General features: G+C 49.4%; 1 protein-coding gene across 6 annotated transcripts in view; it reads left to right on the top strand.

Annotated features, from left to right (window-relative positions):
* The window catches only part of OGDHL (oxoglutarate dehydrogenase L), a 77,323-nt gene extending 66,091 nt beyond the window's left edge, over window positions 1-11,232 (top strand). For 5 of the 6 annotated variants that reach the window (XM_036999487.2, XM_017663597.3, XM_017663596.3 and 2 more), the window contains 13 exons: window positions 842-1,021; window positions 1,292-1,444; window positions 2,032-2,134; window positions 2,663-2,791; window positions 3,903-4,053; window positions 5,196-5,323; window positions 6,077-6,255; window positions 7,754-7,825; window positions 7,934-8,059; window positions 8,164-8,236; window positions 9,486-9,649; window positions 9,841-9,995; window positions 10,490-11,232. In XM_036999487.2, coding sequence (XP_036855382.2) covers window positions 842-1,021; window positions 1,292-1,444; window positions 2,032-2,134; window positions 2,663-2,791; window positions 3,903-4,053; window positions 5,196-5,323; window positions 6,077-6,255; window positions 7,754-7,825; window positions 7,934-8,059; window positions 8,164-8,236; window positions 9,486-9,649; window positions 9,841-9,995; window positions 10,490-10,613 — 1,737 coding nt within the window. In that variant the 3' untranslated portion in view covers window positions 10,614-11,232. The remainder of the gene's footprint in view (window positions 1-841; window positions 1,022-1,291; window positions 1,445-2,031; window positions 2,135-2,662; window positions 2,792-3,902; window positions 4,054-5,195; window positions 5,324-6,076; window positions 6,256-7,753; window positions 7,826-7,933; window positions 8,060-8,163; window positions 8,237-9,485; window positions 9,650-9,840; window positions 9,996-10,489) is intronic. The other variant, XM_017663599.3, reaches the window with a different exon arrangement.
* Window positions 11,233-18,168: the final 6,936 nt, after the last annotated feature.

Raw genomic sequence — 18,168 nt, forward strand, 5'->3', positions numbered from 1 at the left:
GTGAGGGCCTGGGCTTCTGCAGGCTTCATCAGTGTCTTCTATTCCTAAAGTCCAGGCAGCATGTTGTGGGAAAGGGTGAGCTGGGTCCTGGTTTTAATCCCACAGCTCTGCTGCTTCCCAGCATGTGACTTGAGGCAAGATGCCTGCTCTCCTCGTCCTGGTTTACAAAATTGGGAGATCCGTCTGTCTAAATCTGTCTTCCTATCTGTCATGGAGAAAATTTAAGGACAAAAGAGTACAGGTGTAACTAGCACAGAGGCTGAACGTGAAGCTAGATCCTACCTTGACCTACATATGAACCAGTTAGAGAACACAGCTATGACAGGCCTTTTCTTTTCAGGCAGCTGTAGTTAATAACAGTTCTTCTGAGCATAACCTGGAGCCCTGGGTTAACTGCCTTATTTGAATAAAGTCACTTAATCTTCACAGAAAATCCCTGTGAGGTAGGAATCTAAGGAGCCGTTTTAGTAGGTGAGGAAACTGAGGCTTTGGAAATTTAAGTATGTTGCTCAAAATTGTTCTCTTAGTAACTGCTGGGTCTGGGCCTTATCCAGGCCTGTGTTCCTCACGGGTGTGAGGAATACAAATGTATTCAAATACTGTATACAAATGATTGCAGAAAAACAGAGCAGGCCTGCTTCTCCTGGGGTTACTGCCAACCCTGTGGGACCTGCTGCTGTGTCTGATTTTGGGGCCATTCATTATACACCCTCATGTCCCACATACCTCTTGGTCTCATCTGACAGACCTTGAGGCAGACCCCTCTGCTGTTTCCCTGGCCCACTAATTCCCAGGCAGGCACCACCTGTCTAGCTCTAAGTAAACAGAGGTGCTTCTGCAGATAGGCTTCACCACTGACCCCCGAATGGCCCGCTCCTCACCGTACCCAACCGATGTAGCCCGCGTGGTCAATGCACCCATCTTCCACGTGAACGCAGATGACCCAGAGGCCGTGATATATGTGTGCAGTGTGGCGGCCGAGTGGAGGAACACCTTCAATAAAGACGTCGTGGTGGACCTGGTGGGTCTGGGGGGCCAAGGCGGGGGTTGTGCCAAGCAGGCCAGGTCTGCAGCATCTTTGGCAGTTAGGGCTGGGAGTGCTTCTTGGATGGAAGGTTTAGTGCCATCAAGAGCCACCTGTACAAAGACTTGGGAGTGGAGTATTCAGTGATGGGGGTAGTAGGGGGCTTCCAGGAGCTTCAGAGGGTGCACCTGATGTGACCCAAGTGTGCAGTGACTGCTGCCTGCCTCGAGGCAGGGACTGAGCCCCCTGTCCCTGCTGCCCCTGCAGGTCTGTTACCGCCGGCGTGGCCACAATGAGATGGATGAGCCCATGTTCACGCAGCCACTAATGTACAAGCAGATCCACAGACAGGTGCCTGTGCTGAAGAAGTATGCAGATAAGCTCATTGCTGAGGGCACAGTCACCTTGCAGGAGTTCGAGGTGGGCAGGGGTTGCCTTATGGACACCTGGGATAAGCCTAAGGTGGAGCCCAGACCCTGAGGTGGTTGCTGATGTTTCTGGCCCAGTGCTGGGCACTGGCAGTTTAAAGAAGTAGCCAATATGGTTCTTGTCCCCAACAGTCCCAGTTTTCAAGGAGACAGAGAACAAAGACATTTACAGCTTGTGGGGCACAGTGAATGCTTCCATTCAAGGCAAGCTCAGCTTTAGTGGTCAAGGAAGGCTTCCTGCAAGAGGAGGCCCGAGGTAGATTTGCCCCTGCAGTTACCTATGGGTGCATTGTCCTGCCTTCGGGGAGCTCTAAGAGCGAAGACTGGGAGTCTCTCCTGAGTCTCTTCCAGGTCTCCTGCTTGGTGGGAAGGATTCCCCCTGAACTCTGAGACTTTGATCTCTGCAGGAGAGAGGAGGCTCAGGAAAGATGTTGGGTAGGTATAGGAGTGGACCTGAAACAGGCCAGCAGAAGTTCTAGAATGTGGGGACAGGGACTGGGGCTTATGAGATCAGTTTCACTGAGCCTCTGGCTGCCAAGGGCATCACTGGATCAATCTATGTCTTTACCCTGATTGCAGGAAGAAATTGCTAAATATGACCGGATCTGTGAGGAGGCGTATGGCAGGTCCAAGGATAAAAAGATCCTACATATAAAGCACTGGCTGGACTCTCCCTGGCCTGGTGAGTGAGTGGCATGTGGCTGAGTGATTTGCTTGGGACTTGGGCTATGGCACTGGGACCAGGGTGGCCCCTGATGAGGGTAGTCACTGCCCAGCCCTGAGGCTTCCTTCACACTCTGTTCCTGAGACCCCTCAGGCTGTGTGGGGCTGATTCTTAATAGGTCAGGGTGGGCCAGGGTAGAGGGGAGATGGCATTGACCTCCGAGCACACAGGACCAGCTGCTCCCTGGAAAGGCAGGAGGACTGAGCCAGGGTGGGCAGACTCCAAAGTAAAGAGAGCCTGGTGGGTGGTGGTTGCTCAGAAGACCCCTCTGGGGTGGAGCTAGACAGCTGTGGCCCATGTAGGGTGCTCAGGGGAAGATGTTGGGTAGGTATAGGAGTGAGCTGTGGCTGTCAGCTGTTGCAGGTCCTGATGGTGGGCTCAGGGTTTGAGTGCGAGGCAGGGCTGAGGAAGAGGTGGGTTCCTGAGTCCTGGGGAGGCAGGCTGACTACCACCACCCAAAAGTACACAGAGTCTCTGTCCTTTCAGGCTTCTTCAATGTGGATGGAGAGCCCAAGAGCATGACATGCCCAGCCACGGGCGTTCCTGAGGATGTGCTGACCCACATTGGCAGTGTGGCCAGCTCTGTGCCCCTGGAGGGCTTTAAGATCCACACAGGTGAGGTCATTGTTCAGGCTTCTGCATGGGCCACTGCTGCATACTCCACATTATGCCCCTCAGGAAATGGTGTCAGGGGTCGGGGAGCCTCGCCTGCATCCCATTCGGTCACTGGTGGGTCCGCTGAGCTTTCAGTGCCTTGTTTGTGCCCCTGCGAGGTGCCTGTGACAGCAGCTGCTCAGGGCAGGCAGGTGCAGGTGCCAAACTCTTGGCTGCCTGTTTGCATTGAGTTCTTTAGCCTCCCCAGAATAACTGAGATGGGAATTTAATTTAATAGCCTGGCTGAGTGTTAGTGACCAGGCTTCCATAGAGCACCTTGGATTTTTCCAGTACCTTTGCTGGGGCATGCTTGGGTCAGGCTGCAGACCAGGGAAGGAAGGGTTTCCTGCATGGCTGACGGAGGGGGACCCCCAGACACAGCTGAGCTCTCAGCTTCCCCACTGGATCCAGGGGGCTGTTGGGCCTGGAACAGGGCAGGAGTGCTGGACTTGCTGGTGGTCTGCTACTTTGGGCCAAGCCTGAGCTGTAGGTGATCTTTGTGACCACTGTGGCCTCGGCTCAGCAGCTACTCCCTGTGGCAGTAGTGGGGTGTGTGTATTGACCCCCTGACTGGCCTGTGGGAGTTCCAAGGATTCCTCTGCAGTGTACACAGAGGCCCTGGTGTCCTGAGGAACTCTCTCTAGGTGTAGGGCCCACAGGAGCCCAGCATGAGCCGGTGTCTGGGTTCAAATCCAAGCACCTTTATAGTTGTGTGATTGTGAGTAAATTATTTCCCTCTTCGGAGGCTTTCTCCTCATCTGGAGAGTGGGAACAGTTGGCAGGGCCCTGTGGAGTGGTAAGGAATGTCCCTGTCTCAGTGTCTGCACATGGTAAATGCTTGCCTGGTGGGAACTGGTGCTCCTTCCTGAAGGGAGGGTGGCTGGTGGGCATGGGGGCTGCAGGGCAGTCCGTTGTGCTGGCTGGAGGGGTGCTGGAGCAGGACTGCCTGGCACTGGGCCTCCTGTGGGAAAGGGTGTGCATACACATCGGGGTTAGGGCCCTGGTGCTACAGCTGTCCTGAGTGGGACCGCCGAGCCCCTGCACCCCTCAGGCCAGCCCTTCCCTCTGGCAGGCCTCTCTCGAATCCTGCGGGGCCGTGCAGACATGACCAGGAAGCGGACAGTGGACTGGGCGCTGGCAGAGTACATGGCCTTCGGTTCGCTGCTTAAGGAGGGCATCCACGTGCGGCTTAGTGGGCAGGATGTGGAGAGGGGCACGTTCAGGTGAGGGCAGAGGGACTCTGGGCTCCAGGCCCTGTCGGCACTAGCTTTGTCCCCATGGAGCCAGTGGGGAAGCTGAGAGCTCAGCTGTGCTTGGGGGTCTCCCTGCGTCAGCCCAGCAGCTCTGGAGTGGAGCTGACCCTTCCTCTTCTTCCTAGACCTTGTCTGGAGAGCCTAAGGAGGGCCCTTATTCCCAGGTAACCCCATTATTATCCCCAGCCACCACTCTTGGGCTGAGCCACCACTCTTGGGCTGAGCCACCAGAGGGCCACTGGGCTGCCTCTCTGCCCCCACCAGACAGGTTTACAGAGCTGACTGCTTGGCTCAAGCTGTCAGTCACTATCAACCCTCATGGTCATCCACCCATGGGCCTCAAGGTCCCTTTTTCTTCTGCGAATTGCTGTCAGGCTGCCCCTCCCGATCTTGCTTGTTCATTGCTGAGGCTTTGAGTCCAGATGAAGGACTTTACACTTGTCATTTGTCCCCAACACATGTCCTCAGTTTGGGGCCCCAAATGTGTTGGATTCTGACCTGTTCGCTGCGGTGTTGGTGAGTCCTGGTAGTGTGGCTTCTATGACTTGACATACCATCTTTATCAGGTCCCAGTTGCTCACCCCTGCTGGTCTGGCTCCAACCAGGGGCCCTGAGGGCTGCCCCATTATACTCTGAGCTGCCTGTCAGCCCTCGTTGGGCCTGGGTTCAGCCAGGTGGCCCCACTTAGTGCAGCAGTTCCTACCTCCTGTGGACCTGGGCAGAGGTAGTAAAGAGGCTGGCAGGATGGGCCAGGGTGTCCCAGGGCTGTGGCCTTCCAGGGTCTCAGGCTGTGCACTGCACATGGGAGGCCAGCAAGGCAGGTCTCATCAGCTGCCTCCTGTAGATGAGAAGCTGAGGCTCTGAAGTCTGCACTCTAGGACCCCCAGTACAGGGTGTGTGAGCTCCTCTGGGAGGGAAGGCTGCCTGGAGGAGGGGCCATATTGCTTTGGCTTTCTGGGGCCTCCTTGGTGTCACCATCCAGTGGGATTTTGTCAGGTTTGCTGGCACAGTGACAAAGTCTCACCTGACTCCTGCTACCTGACCTGCCTGCTCTGGGTGAACAGGCACCAGTCCACCTGCCCTCCACCCTTTCCCTGTCTGTCTCTGTCCAGTCACCGGCATCATGTTCTCCATGACCAGGAAGTTGACAGGAGGACGTGTGTCCCCATGAACCACCTTTGGCCGGACCAGGCTCCCTACACCGTGTGCAACAGCTCCCTCTCGGAATACGGAGTTCTGGGTGAGTCAGACACTGCCTGCAGTCAGATGGGCCCTGAGTTCCCTGGGGACCAGAGAGGGTCTTGTACCAGCTGGGGTCCCTGTTTGCCTGGGTAGAGGCTCTGTGGATAAAAGAGCCCTGTCCTTGGGCACCAGCCCTAGTGAGTCCAGACAGAAAACCCTAGATAGTCCTTGGTGGGACACAGCCACTGACAGGCGCTGAGCCTGGCCAATTACATGTTCCTGACCCTTGGCTCACCTCCACTGAGTTGCCCCCAGCAGCACTGTCTTGAGAGTCCCTCCCTGGGCTCTGGACTCCCTGGACTGTGTCCCCTGTACTCTGTCTCACTTGGCTTGACCTGTAGCTGGCCCCCTGCCTCTCTCACTGGTTCCTCCCAAAAGCAGGGATTCCCCCCAGAGACCAGCCACCTACTATGGGGAATTGCATCTGAGGCTGTATCCACCCCTTCCCTTCAGCAGCCCTGCAGATATTTTGGGGGGCTTCTCTTGGCAGACAGCCCCTGCCGTTTCCCCAGGTATCTTTGGATTTGGCTCCTGGTCTAGATAAGGCTGAGGGTGGCATCTCTGGGCATCTTGTTGGCTTGTTAGGAAGATAGATCCTGGACTTTGGGCTCCAAGGAGCCCCTAGGCTCTTGCTGTCCTTCTGGGAAGGATGGGTGGAGGCAGGGAGGGTATATGAAGAGGGTGGGTTTGGCTGGAACCACTGCCATTTAATGACAGTATGTGGCAGGCTCTATCATGGTTTCCTGTTTAGGCTTTGAGCTGGGCTATGCCATGGCCAGCCCCAATGCCCTGGTCCTATGGGAGGCTCAGTTTGGTGACTTCCACAACACGGCCCAGTGCATCATCGACCAGTTCATCAGTACCGGCCAGGCCAAGTGGGTGCGGCACAACGGCATCGTCCTGCTGCTGCCCCATGGCATGGAGGGCATGGTGAGGGCGGCATGGTTGTGGGCCCCTGCCTGCTTGTAGGGTGGGGGATATATGTCCTCCAGGCCTCTGGAACACATGGGCCTGCTCGAAGTGGGGTCTGCATAGGTCTGTGTTGTCGCTGCTGAAGATAGTGATGATGATGCTCTTACCAGCAATAGAAAGATGTAGCTGACGTGTCTGAGAGCTTCCTGTGTTTAAAACTGTGTATCAACTCTTCCAATTCTTACAACAACTTAATGAAGTAGTCCTATTCCCACTTTCCAGATGAGAAAACAGGCACAGAGAGGGGGAGTACTTATCCAAGGTCACACAGCTCATGGCTGGGAATTGAATCTATGCTGTGCAGTACCTTCTGTCTTCTGGTGCCTTCCTAGGTGACCGGCCTGTGCAGGCACACATAGGGAGAGGGAAGATGTGCAGGTCAGCGGTGGAGGGGAGGGGAGGAGCATCAGGAGATATCCCTCCCCACACTCCACCCCACCTCCTGGCTGTAGGCATGCAGCCTGACCAGGTGGGGATGGGTGGGATTCTGCGGGCTGCAGGACAGCACAGAGCATGACAGGCTCATCTCCTGCCTGGCTGTGTGACCTGGGCACAGCCTTCCCTGCCCTGGGTGGTCAGGCTATGGCAGGTGTCTCTGAGGGCCTGTTCAGCTTGGACTAGTCTTGCAGTCAGGGACTGATGACTGCTGTCATTCCTGGGGGCTGTGCAGAGCCGGGGTGTGCTGTGCTGAGTGCCGTGCACACTGTGTATAATCCTGGGGAAGGCTCATGGCTAGACCAGGTGTGAGGGGAGAATGGAGTGTCCTGCTCAAGGTCACCCAGCCTTAAAGGGCTGGAACTGGCTGGTTGGGGAAGGGTAGGCTGGCCTGGCTGCACCTGAGGGCTGGGCCCTTAGGGCCCCGAGGCAGGTCACCCTGTCCCATGGGAACCAACTTAGAAGTTGGCCTGGGGGTAGTGTTGCTTCTGTCCTGGAGCCAGGCAGCCCACATGGGCGAGATTGGGAGTAAGAGTCAGACCTAGGTTTGAAATCTGCTCCTTCTGGCTGGGTGACCTTGGTTATTTCTTAATCTCTGCTCACCTTCCTTTGTAAAGTAAGGAAGCAAAAGCATCTACATGGGGCTGCTTGCAAGATAAATGAATAACGTGTGGGGTCTGTAGCACTGTGCCTGGCACGCAGCAGGCTCTCAGCCGCTGTAGGTTAGAATGTACTGGAGAAAGCAACTCAACTTTGCCTCCTTGCCTTTTCCTCCTGTCCCCACATGGTCACTTGTGCTGGCTCTGGCTAGGCCCTCCCCTGAGGATGCCCTCCTGCTCTTGTCCCCTGTTCCTGGTTCTTTCCTGTGATTTAGGCTCCAGAGTGAGGATGCCTCCTCTGAGGAGCCATCCAGACTCTCCCTCGAGTCCTGGGTCCTTGCAGACCCAGGTGTCTGCCCTTTGTGACAGAGACCTCCCTCCTCAACTTGGGACAGCCTGGGCCATCAGGCATTTGTTTTCAGGGCCCGGAGCACTCCTCAGCAAGGCCGGAAAGGTTCCTGCAGATGAGCAACGATGACTCGGATGCCTACCCTGTGAGTGTGCCCCCCAGGACAGGGCAGGCGTGTACCCTGCTGTCCTGCCTAGGCCAAGGTGTGGGTGCCACAGGTGGACTACCTCCCACCCACACCCTGTCCCCCCAGGTGTTCACTGAGGACTTTGAGGTGAGCCAGCTTTATGACTGCAACTGGATTGTGGTCAACTGCTCCACGCCGGCCAGCTACTTCCATGTGCTGCGTCGGCAGATCTTGCTGCCCTTCCGCAAGCCGGTGAGCTACCACCCTGTTTGTCACTGTAGCAGTGTAGGGGCTGAATGTGGGAAGTCCTGCCAGGCACAGGTGGCTATCAGCTGGGCACATTGTTTCCCTTTCAGCTGATCATCTTCACACCGAAATCTCTGCTGAGGCACCCAGAGGCCAAGTCCAGCTTTGACCAAATGGTGTCCGGTAGGTGCCTGGGTGTGTCGGGCAGGTGGCTGATGTGGGGCCCAGTGGCCCCTGGCGCGGGCTCTACTTCTGGGACTCTTATGTCCTCACGTCTTTTGGCCCTATAGCAGCTCCTGGCTCAGTCCCCACCAGCGGCCAGGTTGGGAGGTTGGCATGGCAGCCACTGACTGGTCAGACTTTGGTCACTTGGGCTGAGTGCCAGGGCTGGAGGAGTTAACTGGGCACCCCCAGTCACCCAGCAGGGCTGGCCTGGCTGCTTCAGGGATGCTTAAAGATGAGAGGCCTCGTGGAGGTCTGCTGTGTGGTGGTGTACTGAGTATCATTCATTTGTCCATCCAGTTCATTCATGCATGAATCAGTCATCATTGCCCCTCCAGGAGCTCTCGGCCTCATTTACCTGAGATAAAGTGCCTGAGGGGTCAGGTGTTGGAACTGAGATGTGATCCAGTGGAAGGTCAGGGAGGGGCAAGTGTGGGGGTGTGAGGCTTGGCAGAGCAGAGCTGTCTTTGAAAACAGTCCTAGGGGCTGGGGCAAGAGGCAGGGGCTGGCCAGGAAGGGCCTCATGGACAGGCATTCGTTTGTCACTTGGGTGTGTTCGGGTGTCCCCTCCAGTGGGGGCATGGGGCCGGGTGCATAACTGAGAGCTCTGGTGCTGGCTTCTCCAGTGGGCCCTAGTAGTCACTGACCCTCTGTGCCTTGGTGTCCTCACCTGGGATGAGGAGACACTGCAGTAGCTTCCTCAGGCTTCTGCAGTATGCTTGGCCTGGTACCTGGCATATGCCATGAGCTCAGGAAGGAAAAATGGATAGGACTTGGAGATGGGGACTCAGTCATACGGCTGAGGGAGGGAGGAGTGTGGAGGGTCTCCCAAGACAATTCCTCATCTTCCAACTCTGAGCAGGTGTGGAGTGTGCAAGGAAGGAGCACGTTTGGGGTAGACCTGATACCGTCAGAGGACATCACCTTTTCTGTCCCTTCCGGGGCCCCTCCCACCCACTTGCCCTCTCCCAGTCAATCACCTGAAATGTCGATGCTCCCAAGGCTCTCCTGTTGACTCGAGCCCATCTCCACCCCCTCCCTGTGACATCTCAGGGTGTCATCTGTCTCCTGCTCCATTATTTGGCCTAAGAGGTGCCCAGTGCAGCCACATACCTAAATCTGGGGTTTGTCAGTGGCCAGCGAAAGACTGCGGGTGCCAGGGATAGGAGCCTGGTAGCTCAGGACCCTGTCATGCTTGTCGGTCCCCCAGGGACCAGCTTCCAGTGGGTGATTCCTGAGGATGGGGCTGCCGCGCAGGCCCCTGAGCAGGTGCGGCGGCTCATCTTCTGCACAGGAAAGGTATACTATGACCTGGTGAAGGAGCGGAGCAGCCTGGGCCTGGAGGAGCAAGTGGCCATTACACGCCTGGAGCAGGTACACCCCAGCCCCTCGCCTGGTCTATGATGGACGAGGTCAGATCACCAGTCTCCTGGTTCTGGGCAGTGTGCCAGGCAGGGCCAGGGCTGGAGCCCATGAAGGGAACTATGGCTGCTCTCCTAAGCACCCAGCCATGGGCACACTCCCCTTCCCACAGCTGTGCTCCGCTTTCTCCCTGCCTGCCTCAGATCTCACCATTCCCATTTGACCTGATCAAGCGAGAGGCAGAGAAGTACCGAGGTGCAGAGCTGGTGTGGTGCCAGGAAGAGCACAAGAACATGGGCTACTATGACTACATCAGCCCGCGCTTCATGACCATCCTGAGCCGGGTGCGGCCCATATGGTACAGGATGGATGCTGCGGGGGCAGGGGAGGGTGCCTGCTGCCACCTACCCCTTGCCTCTGCTGAGCCTGGAGGGCTCTGGGGGCCTGAGGCTGTGTCCTGGCTCTGTCAGCCCCATCTGCCATGTGACCTAGAACCAGCTATTGCCCTTCTCCTGGAAGCATTGGAAATGGGCTGGGTCCCCTCGTCCTTGCTGGCTCTGTGACTGTTGGTGACAGGTTGGCTTCCCTGTCCTCCCCACGGGTCAGGGATCCCTGCCAATTCTGCCTTACAGAGAGTAATCCTGTATTTGTGCTCTGCAGCCAGATCTCAACCAGAGTACCTCCTGCAGGTCTCCAATATCCTAACTCTGGTCTTAGGCCAGTTACTTAGTGTCTTGGAGCCTCAGGCTTTTGTCTGCAGCAGGACGGTGATCAGGATTAGATCTGATGCAGTCCTGGGGAGGTGGCTGGGCCATGCCCGGCCTTCTCCTCAGCTTGTCCCTCCTCCCCCAGGTATGTTGGCCGGGACCCAGCAGCTGCACCAGCCACAGGAAACAGGAACACTCACTTGATGTCTCTGAAGAAGTTTCTGGATACTGCCTTCAATCTCAAGGCCTTTGAGGGCAAGACATTTTAGAGCTGGGCAAGGTCCGGCTGGGTCCTGCTTGGGGACCTAGGAAGCTGGTGAGGGAGGGGTGGTGCTCCTACCCAGAAAGGCTTTCTGGGGCTACAGGATAAAACATGCTCATGCAGGGATTGAGGCCAAAGAGTAGGCACTGCTGGCTTCAGTATCACACCACCTTGGGCCTTTGTGTTTGTTTCACAATCTATCAGGACTGAGCCAACCAGAGGGGTCTGATAGATGGGATGTAGTTGCTGAGTGTTTCCAGACCTGCCCTGGTCTTTCTGGAATTTTTGTGTGGCTTCCCCATCTATGTCCTTCCTGTCTCTGTAGGCAGCCACCTAAGAGGCGTGTACTTTGGTCTCCCTCCCATCCTGGGAGATCTGGCTGCTACTCACCCACTCCGTCCTTGTTCTTCTGTAGATTCAAGGAATGTTCTCTTTTGTGCTCTTAGAAAAAGAAATTTTAGCAATAACAGCCAGGTGAAGCAAAACCATGCCAGGTGATTTATATGTGCTCTGTTTTATGGGGCATGTCATAATGAGATATGTCAGCTTCTGTGTGAAATACAGCCACAGCTCATGTGTACCAAAGTAGAGAACCAAATAACGGATAAATAAAAAAATGCTTACAAGAGTTCTGTTTTTATTTCATGTGAGACTGGGGCAAGAGGCAGATGTTTTAGAGAGGGTGGAGGATAGGGAGAAAGAAAAAAAAAAGAAACATGTAGAGGATAAAGTATCTGCCTCCACAGGGTAGATTTTTCTTTGAGCCCCAGGCAATGTTTGCAAATCTGTGGGCATCTCTGCTCTTCAGCTTTTGTTGGTTTTGTTTCCCTGCAAAGATGCTGGGAATGCTGCCACAGGAAGGATGTTTTACTTTCTGCAAGTCATTTACTCATTTATCCCCTTCTCAGAGCATTTCCTCTATGCTAGATGCTGGACCCTGAGGTGAAAAAGTTATGTCAGGGTAAATGCAGAGGGTTGTGGGAGTCAAGGAAGGCTCTCTGGAGGAGGTAGTATTTGAAGGAGTGCCAGGAGAGATGAGCTTCCTGTGGAGCAGACCCAGAAATACGGACCATGGGTTGGGGTAGGGCAACCTAAAGGAAAAATAAATTCTCCATAAGTGGGAGAACAGAGTGTGACGTTCCATCAGCCACAAATACAATGGAGTACTCTGAATCACAATGCAGGAGCATTCTAAGTGACATGAAGTAAAAATTATAGCTGCCTTTATAATATATCTGTTGTGGCCTGGGTGTTCAGCATATATTACTAAATAGTAGTTAATCTTCACCATGGCTTTACATGCTAGGCTTATGCCCATTTTATACATAAGGACATCGAGGTTCACATTATTTCCCAGGGTCACTCACCATGTAGATTGGTCTCTGTCCATAACACCACAGTGCTTCCCTTGGGAAAAGCTCTTCCCATATCATACATTCCTGGCCCCCCATGGAGAACCAGTGGTCTGGGTATGGCAGTGGGCAGGGATGCAGCCTGAGAGGTGCCAGGGCTGGGCTGGGTGCCCATAGGCTGGAATTGGATGGGTGGCGCATCCAGCTCATAGCACACTGCTCATTCCTCAGTGTAGGAGGGCTGCACGCAGGCCACTGGAGACCAGCTGCTGAGATCACCAAACAGAAAAACCAACCACACAAAAAGGATGTCACTAGGAAACAGTAACAGATCACTTAAAAAATCAAATGTTTAGAAAATACCAAATATTGCCAAAATTAAAACGTAAATAGATGTCTTGAATAGCAGCAATGGACACAGCTGAAGTAAAAAATAAATTTGGAGATTGAGGCCAAATAATTTTCCCAAGAAAGTAGAACAAAGAATAAAGATGTAACATGGAGTACCTGTAGATCCCCTAGTCCTGACATGCATCTAACAGAAGTCCCAGGAGGAGAAAACCAGGGAATCCTACAATAGGAATGTTCTGTCTTTTGACTGTATCGATGTCAGTATCCTGGCTGTGACATTATACTATAATTTGCAAGATGTTGTCACGGGGAAATTGGGTAAAGGCTACCTGGGATATATTAAAACAGCATGTAAATCGACAACTAGAGCAAATAAAGTTCAAAAATGAAGTATTGTTTGTTTGCTCCTTGTTATTGAGTCGTAAGGGCTTATATAATCTGGATACAAGTCCTTTTTCAGATGTATTGTAAATATTGTCTATGGCTTGTATTTTTTTTTTTTTGAATGTATAGTACTCATATTTTATTGAGCATGAAACACCTTTAAGGTTGGTGCAGATTATGCAAAGCAGTTCCATTTTCCAAAGAATACAAATTGTTTTGCACTGGATACTCAACTGGCAGAGCCAAAAATGAAAGAAGTTAGACAGTCATTAAATATAGAAAATAATTGCTTTCAAATGATCTCTTCTATTAAAATGTAGAAGTCACACACAAAACATCTTCTCTTGATTTGCAACTTGCTAGTCTTACAAAATTATTTTAATTGGAACTAAAAAATTGGCATCATAAAGAAAGAAGGGTCCAAAAAATTCTAAATTGAAGATTTTAATATAAATGAACCACACTTAAAATTCTACTGATAGTCCTCAGTTCTGAAAGGGAAACGCATGTAATTTACCTAAACTGCCTTTAAAGGAAAAGAAATAAGAGACTGCCTTCCTTGAATATCTGTTTCCTGGCATTTTTCAAATAACCAGGCTATAGAGTGAGTTATTATTACAATCCCATAGCTATTATTTTCATTTAAAAAGAGTGTTGGTTAATTCCAGGTTAAAGTTGTATTTCAAATAAGTTTATGTGTGATATATATAATAATCGATACTGAGCTATAGGCTCTGAGGATCAAGATTATTTTAGACTAACTAATATATTTCTCTTAAAGATGGTCAATGATTCATTCTAGCTTATTACAGGAAAATGTAAGGATGGGAGGGAAGATTAAAGAAACTATGAAAACAGTCACAGTGTTCGATAGCTTCTTTTTACTTCCTTTAATTTTCTTGACTTTTTATTCCATGTATAAATGTAACATAAACATTTTAGGACAATGAAAAAGATTCAGGGAGATAAATTTGGAAAGGAGAAATGTCCTATGTCCCCCCTCCCCAGAATAACTACTGTCAACCGATGGATGTTACTCTAATATCTTAATTTTATAAATTCAATTAAAAGATATTAAATATGCATGAATAATATACATAACAAAAGTAACTTAGGAGACATTCTGATGAAGTGAACACCCGTGAGGCCACCGTCCCCCAAACAGCAGTTTACCAGTTAATGTGTGACCCTCTCTTGGTCTCAGCTGTAAGAACCCCTTACCACCGAAGAAATTACTCTCCTGAATTTTGCTTCTATTATCCCCCTAATACTTCTTATTGGTTTTACTGCAAACATTTTTTTTTTAGTGCTTGATTTTTTGCTTGATTTTACTTTGGTCTTAAATCAATGAAGTATTCTTTCAAATACTATGTATATTTTTTCTGCAACCTCCTTTCTCTTAACATACATTTCAAAATTGCTGAAGTTGCTGTGAATTCTTTTTTTTTTTTTTTTAACTTTTTTTTTTTTTCCATTTATTTTTAGAGTTGTATTATTATTCCATTGTGTGAATCTGCCATAATTTATTTAACCAGTCATCCCTAGTGGACAATTTGGGAGGTTTCTGATCTTACCAGCTGGCCTTTTTTTTTTTTTTTTTTTTTGAGAGGGCATCTCTCATATTTATTGATCAAATGGTTGTTAACAACAATAAAATTCAGTATAGGGGGGTCAATGCTCAATGTACAATCATTAATCCATCTCAAGCCTAATTCTCGTCAGTCTCCAATCTTCTGAAGCATAACGAACAAGTTCTTACATGGTGAACGAATTCTTACAGAGTGAATAAATTCTTACATGGTGAACAGTACAAGGGCATTCATCACAGAAACTTTCGGTTTTGATCATGCAATATGACCTATAAACCATCAGGTCAAATATGAATATTCATTTGATTTTTGTACTTGATTTATATGTGGATCCCACATTTCTCCTATTATTATTATTATTTTTATTTTTAATAAAATGCTGAAGTGGTAGGTAGATGCAAGATAAAGGTAGAAAACATAGTTTAGTGCTGTAAGAAGGCAAATGTAGATGATCAGATGATCAGGTGTGTGCCTATGGACTAAGTATTAATCCAGGCTAGACAAGGGCAGCAAGACATCCACGGATGCAGAAGATTTCTCTCAAAGCAGGGGGGGTGAGGTTCTGAGCCTCACCTCTGTTGATCCCCAAATTCTCACCTGATGGCCCCCCTGCGACTGTGCCTGTCTTAGGTTGTTCCTCCCTTGAGGAATCTTACCCGTCTCTGGCTAACCAGTCATCTTCCGGGGCCATACAGGGAAATGTAAAGTTGGTAAGTGAGAGAGAAGCCATATTGTTTGCAAAGGTTAGCTTTTTACTTCTTTGCAGATTTATGCCCTGTGGCTTCTATGCCCAGCACTTGTCTCGAGGTATCTTTACCACCTGGAGGAATTATGATACTCGGTAAATTCGATATGAGGCACGAATTCTATTTAAGGTTTGTAATTAGGAAGGAAGAAGAAAAGCTATAGATGTAGCATATGAAGGAAACTTGGGAGGATTGATTATTTCTTTGACATATCTTCTTGTATAGTACCTTAAGTATGTATAGGTTTTAAACTACTAACTAATTTGCACACACATATTAACATAATAGGAATACGGTGACATAAACAAAGCAAATCTATAATTACCAGCCATCTCCAGTGAAGCCAAGAAAACCATTTAGGCACCCTAGGCATTTGTGAAAATTTATCTATGATATGATGGATATTTTCCAACTGTACTTGAACCATCAGACAAATTAAAGCAGCCCATTTCTGGGATCTGTTCACATCCCATATGTTCTTTTAACCATAGATAGTCTATAGTCATGAGATTTTGGGGTGCTACAACTTGCACCCCTCCCAACTCCTGGTTGAGTTCCAACAGTACAGATCTGGTCAAATTCGTTGTCTCACTGTATGCACATGCCAGCCTAGACATCTCCCTCCTCCTTCTTATGGCAAGTCCAGGAGACGGTGGGCTGGATGCAGCCACAACCGCAGCATCGTCCGGATCCCTGTGGAGGCTTTTTGATGATCATCCCCCGGCACGAGTCCTCCAGAGAGTGCTGATGCCGGAAGCTCCTCCTCATATCGTATCTTAGTTCATTTTCTGGGTATCCAAGCTAGGCCTTGATCTTCTGCGTAGAAACAAACAGACCCTTTGCCCACACTTTGACATGCCCTCTATACCACTGTGCAGAACTCATTGGAGGTCAGCACACAGTAACTGCTTTTTTTTTTTTTTTTTTAATTAAGAGAAAGGAATATCAGAAAAGAGTACCTCCATAGCTGATCATCTGACACCCTTTAAGTGATCAACATTAAGGATATTTAAAGCATGCGTTGATCTTTGATTTACCAATAGTTTTATCCTGTTAAGGAGTAATCCCCCTTTTCTTTCTTTCTTTCTTTTTTTTTTAAAATTTTTAATCTACACTTACCTGAAGAATACTATGTTTACTATGCTCTCCCCTATATCAGGTCCCCCCTAACAACCACATTACGGTTACTGTCCATCAGCTTAGCAAAATGTGGTAGAGTCACTACTTGTCCTCTCTGTGTTGTGCAGCCCACCCTCCCCTTTCTCCCTCCCCCCCATGCATGCTAATCTTAATAGCCCCCTTCTTCTTCCCCTCCCTTATCCCTCCCTGCCCACCCATCCTCCCCAGTTCCTTTCCCTTTGGTACCTGTTAGTCCATTTTTGGGTTCTGTAATTCTGCTGCTGTTTTGTTCCTTCAGTTTTTCCTTTGTTCCTATACTCCTCAGATGAGTGAAATCATTTGGTATTTCTCTTTCTCCGCTTGGCTTATTTCACTGAGCATAATACTCTCCAGCTCCATCCATGTTGCTGCAAATGGTTGGATTTTTCCACTTCTTATGGCTGAGTAGTATTCCATTGTGTATATGTACCACATCTTCTTTATCCATTCATCTACAGATGGACATTTAGGTTGCTTCCAATTCTTGGCTATTGTAAATAGTGCTGCGATAAACATAGGAGTGCATCTGTCTTTCTCAAACTTGATTGCTGCGTTCTTAGGGTAAATTCCTAGGAGTGGAATTCCTGGGTCAAATGGTAGGTCTGTTTTGAGCATTTTGATGCACCTCCATACTGCTTTCCACAATGGTTGAACTAATTTACATTCCCACCAGCAGTGTAGGAGGGTTCCCCTTTCTCCACAGCCTTGCCAACATTTGTTGTTGTTTGTCTTTTGGATGGCAGCTATCCTTACTGGTGTGAGGTGATACCTCATTGTAGTTTTAATTTGCATTTCTCTGATAATTAGCGATGTGGAGCATCTTTTCATGTGTCTCTTGGCCATCTGTATTTCTTTTTTAGAGAACTGTCTGTTCAGTTCCTCTGCCCATTTTTTGATTGGGTTATTTGTTTTTTGTTTGTTGAGGCATGTGAGCTCTTTATATATTCTGGACGTCAAGCCTTTATCGGATCTGTCATTTTCAAATATATTCTCCCGTACTGTAGGGTTCCTTTTTGTTCTATTGATGGTGTCTTTCGCTGTACAGAAGCTTTTCAGCTTAATGTAGTCCCACTTGCTCATTTTTGCTGTTGTTTTCCTTGCCCGGGGAGATATGTTCAAGAAGAGATCACTCATGTTTATGTCTAAGAGGTTTTTGCCTATGTTTTTTTCCAAGAGTTTAATGGTTTCGTGACTTACATTCAGGTCTTTGATCCATTTTGAGTTTACCTTTGTATATGGGGTTAGACAATGGTCCAGTTTCATTCTCCTACATGTAGCTGTCCAGTTTTGCCAGCACCATCTGTTGAAGAGACTGTCATTTTGCCATTGTATGTCCATGGCTCCTTTATCAAATATTAATTGACCATATATGTTTGGGTTAATTTCTGGGGTCTCTAATCTGTTCCACTGGTCTGTGGCTATGTTCTTGTGCCAGTACCAAATTGTCTTGATTATTATGGCTTTGTAGTAGAGCTTGAAGTTGGGGAGTGAGATCCCCCCTACTTTATTCTTCTTTTTCAGGATTGCTTTGGCTATTCGGGGTCTTTGGTGTTTCCATATGAATTTTTGAATTATTTGTTCCAATTCATTGAAGAATGTTGCTGGTAATTTGAGAGGGATTGCATCAAATTTGTATATTGCTTTCGGCAGGATGGCCATTTTGACGATATTAATTCTTCCTAGCCATGAGCATGGGATGAGTTTCCATTTATTAGTGTCCCCTTTAATTTCTCTTAAGAGTGACTTGTAGTTTTCAGAGTATAAGTCTTTCACTTCCTTGGTTAGGTTTATTCCTAGGTATTTTATTCTTTTTGATGCAATGGTGAATGGAATTGTTTTCCTGATTTCTCTTTCTATTGATTCGTTGTTAGTGTATAGGAAAGCTACAGATTTCTGTGTGTTGATTTTGTATCCTGCAACTTTGCTGTATTCCGATATCAGTTCTAGTAGTTTTGGAGTGGAGTCTTTAGGGTTTTTTATGT

This window comes from Manis javanica, chromosome 7 (assembly GCF_040802235.1).
Source record: "Manis javanica isolate MJ-LG chromosome 7, MJ_LKY, whole genome shotgun sequence".
NCBI classification, from domain to species: domain Eukaryota; kingdom Metazoa; phylum Chordata; class Mammalia; order Pholidota; family Manidae; genus Manis; species Manis javanica.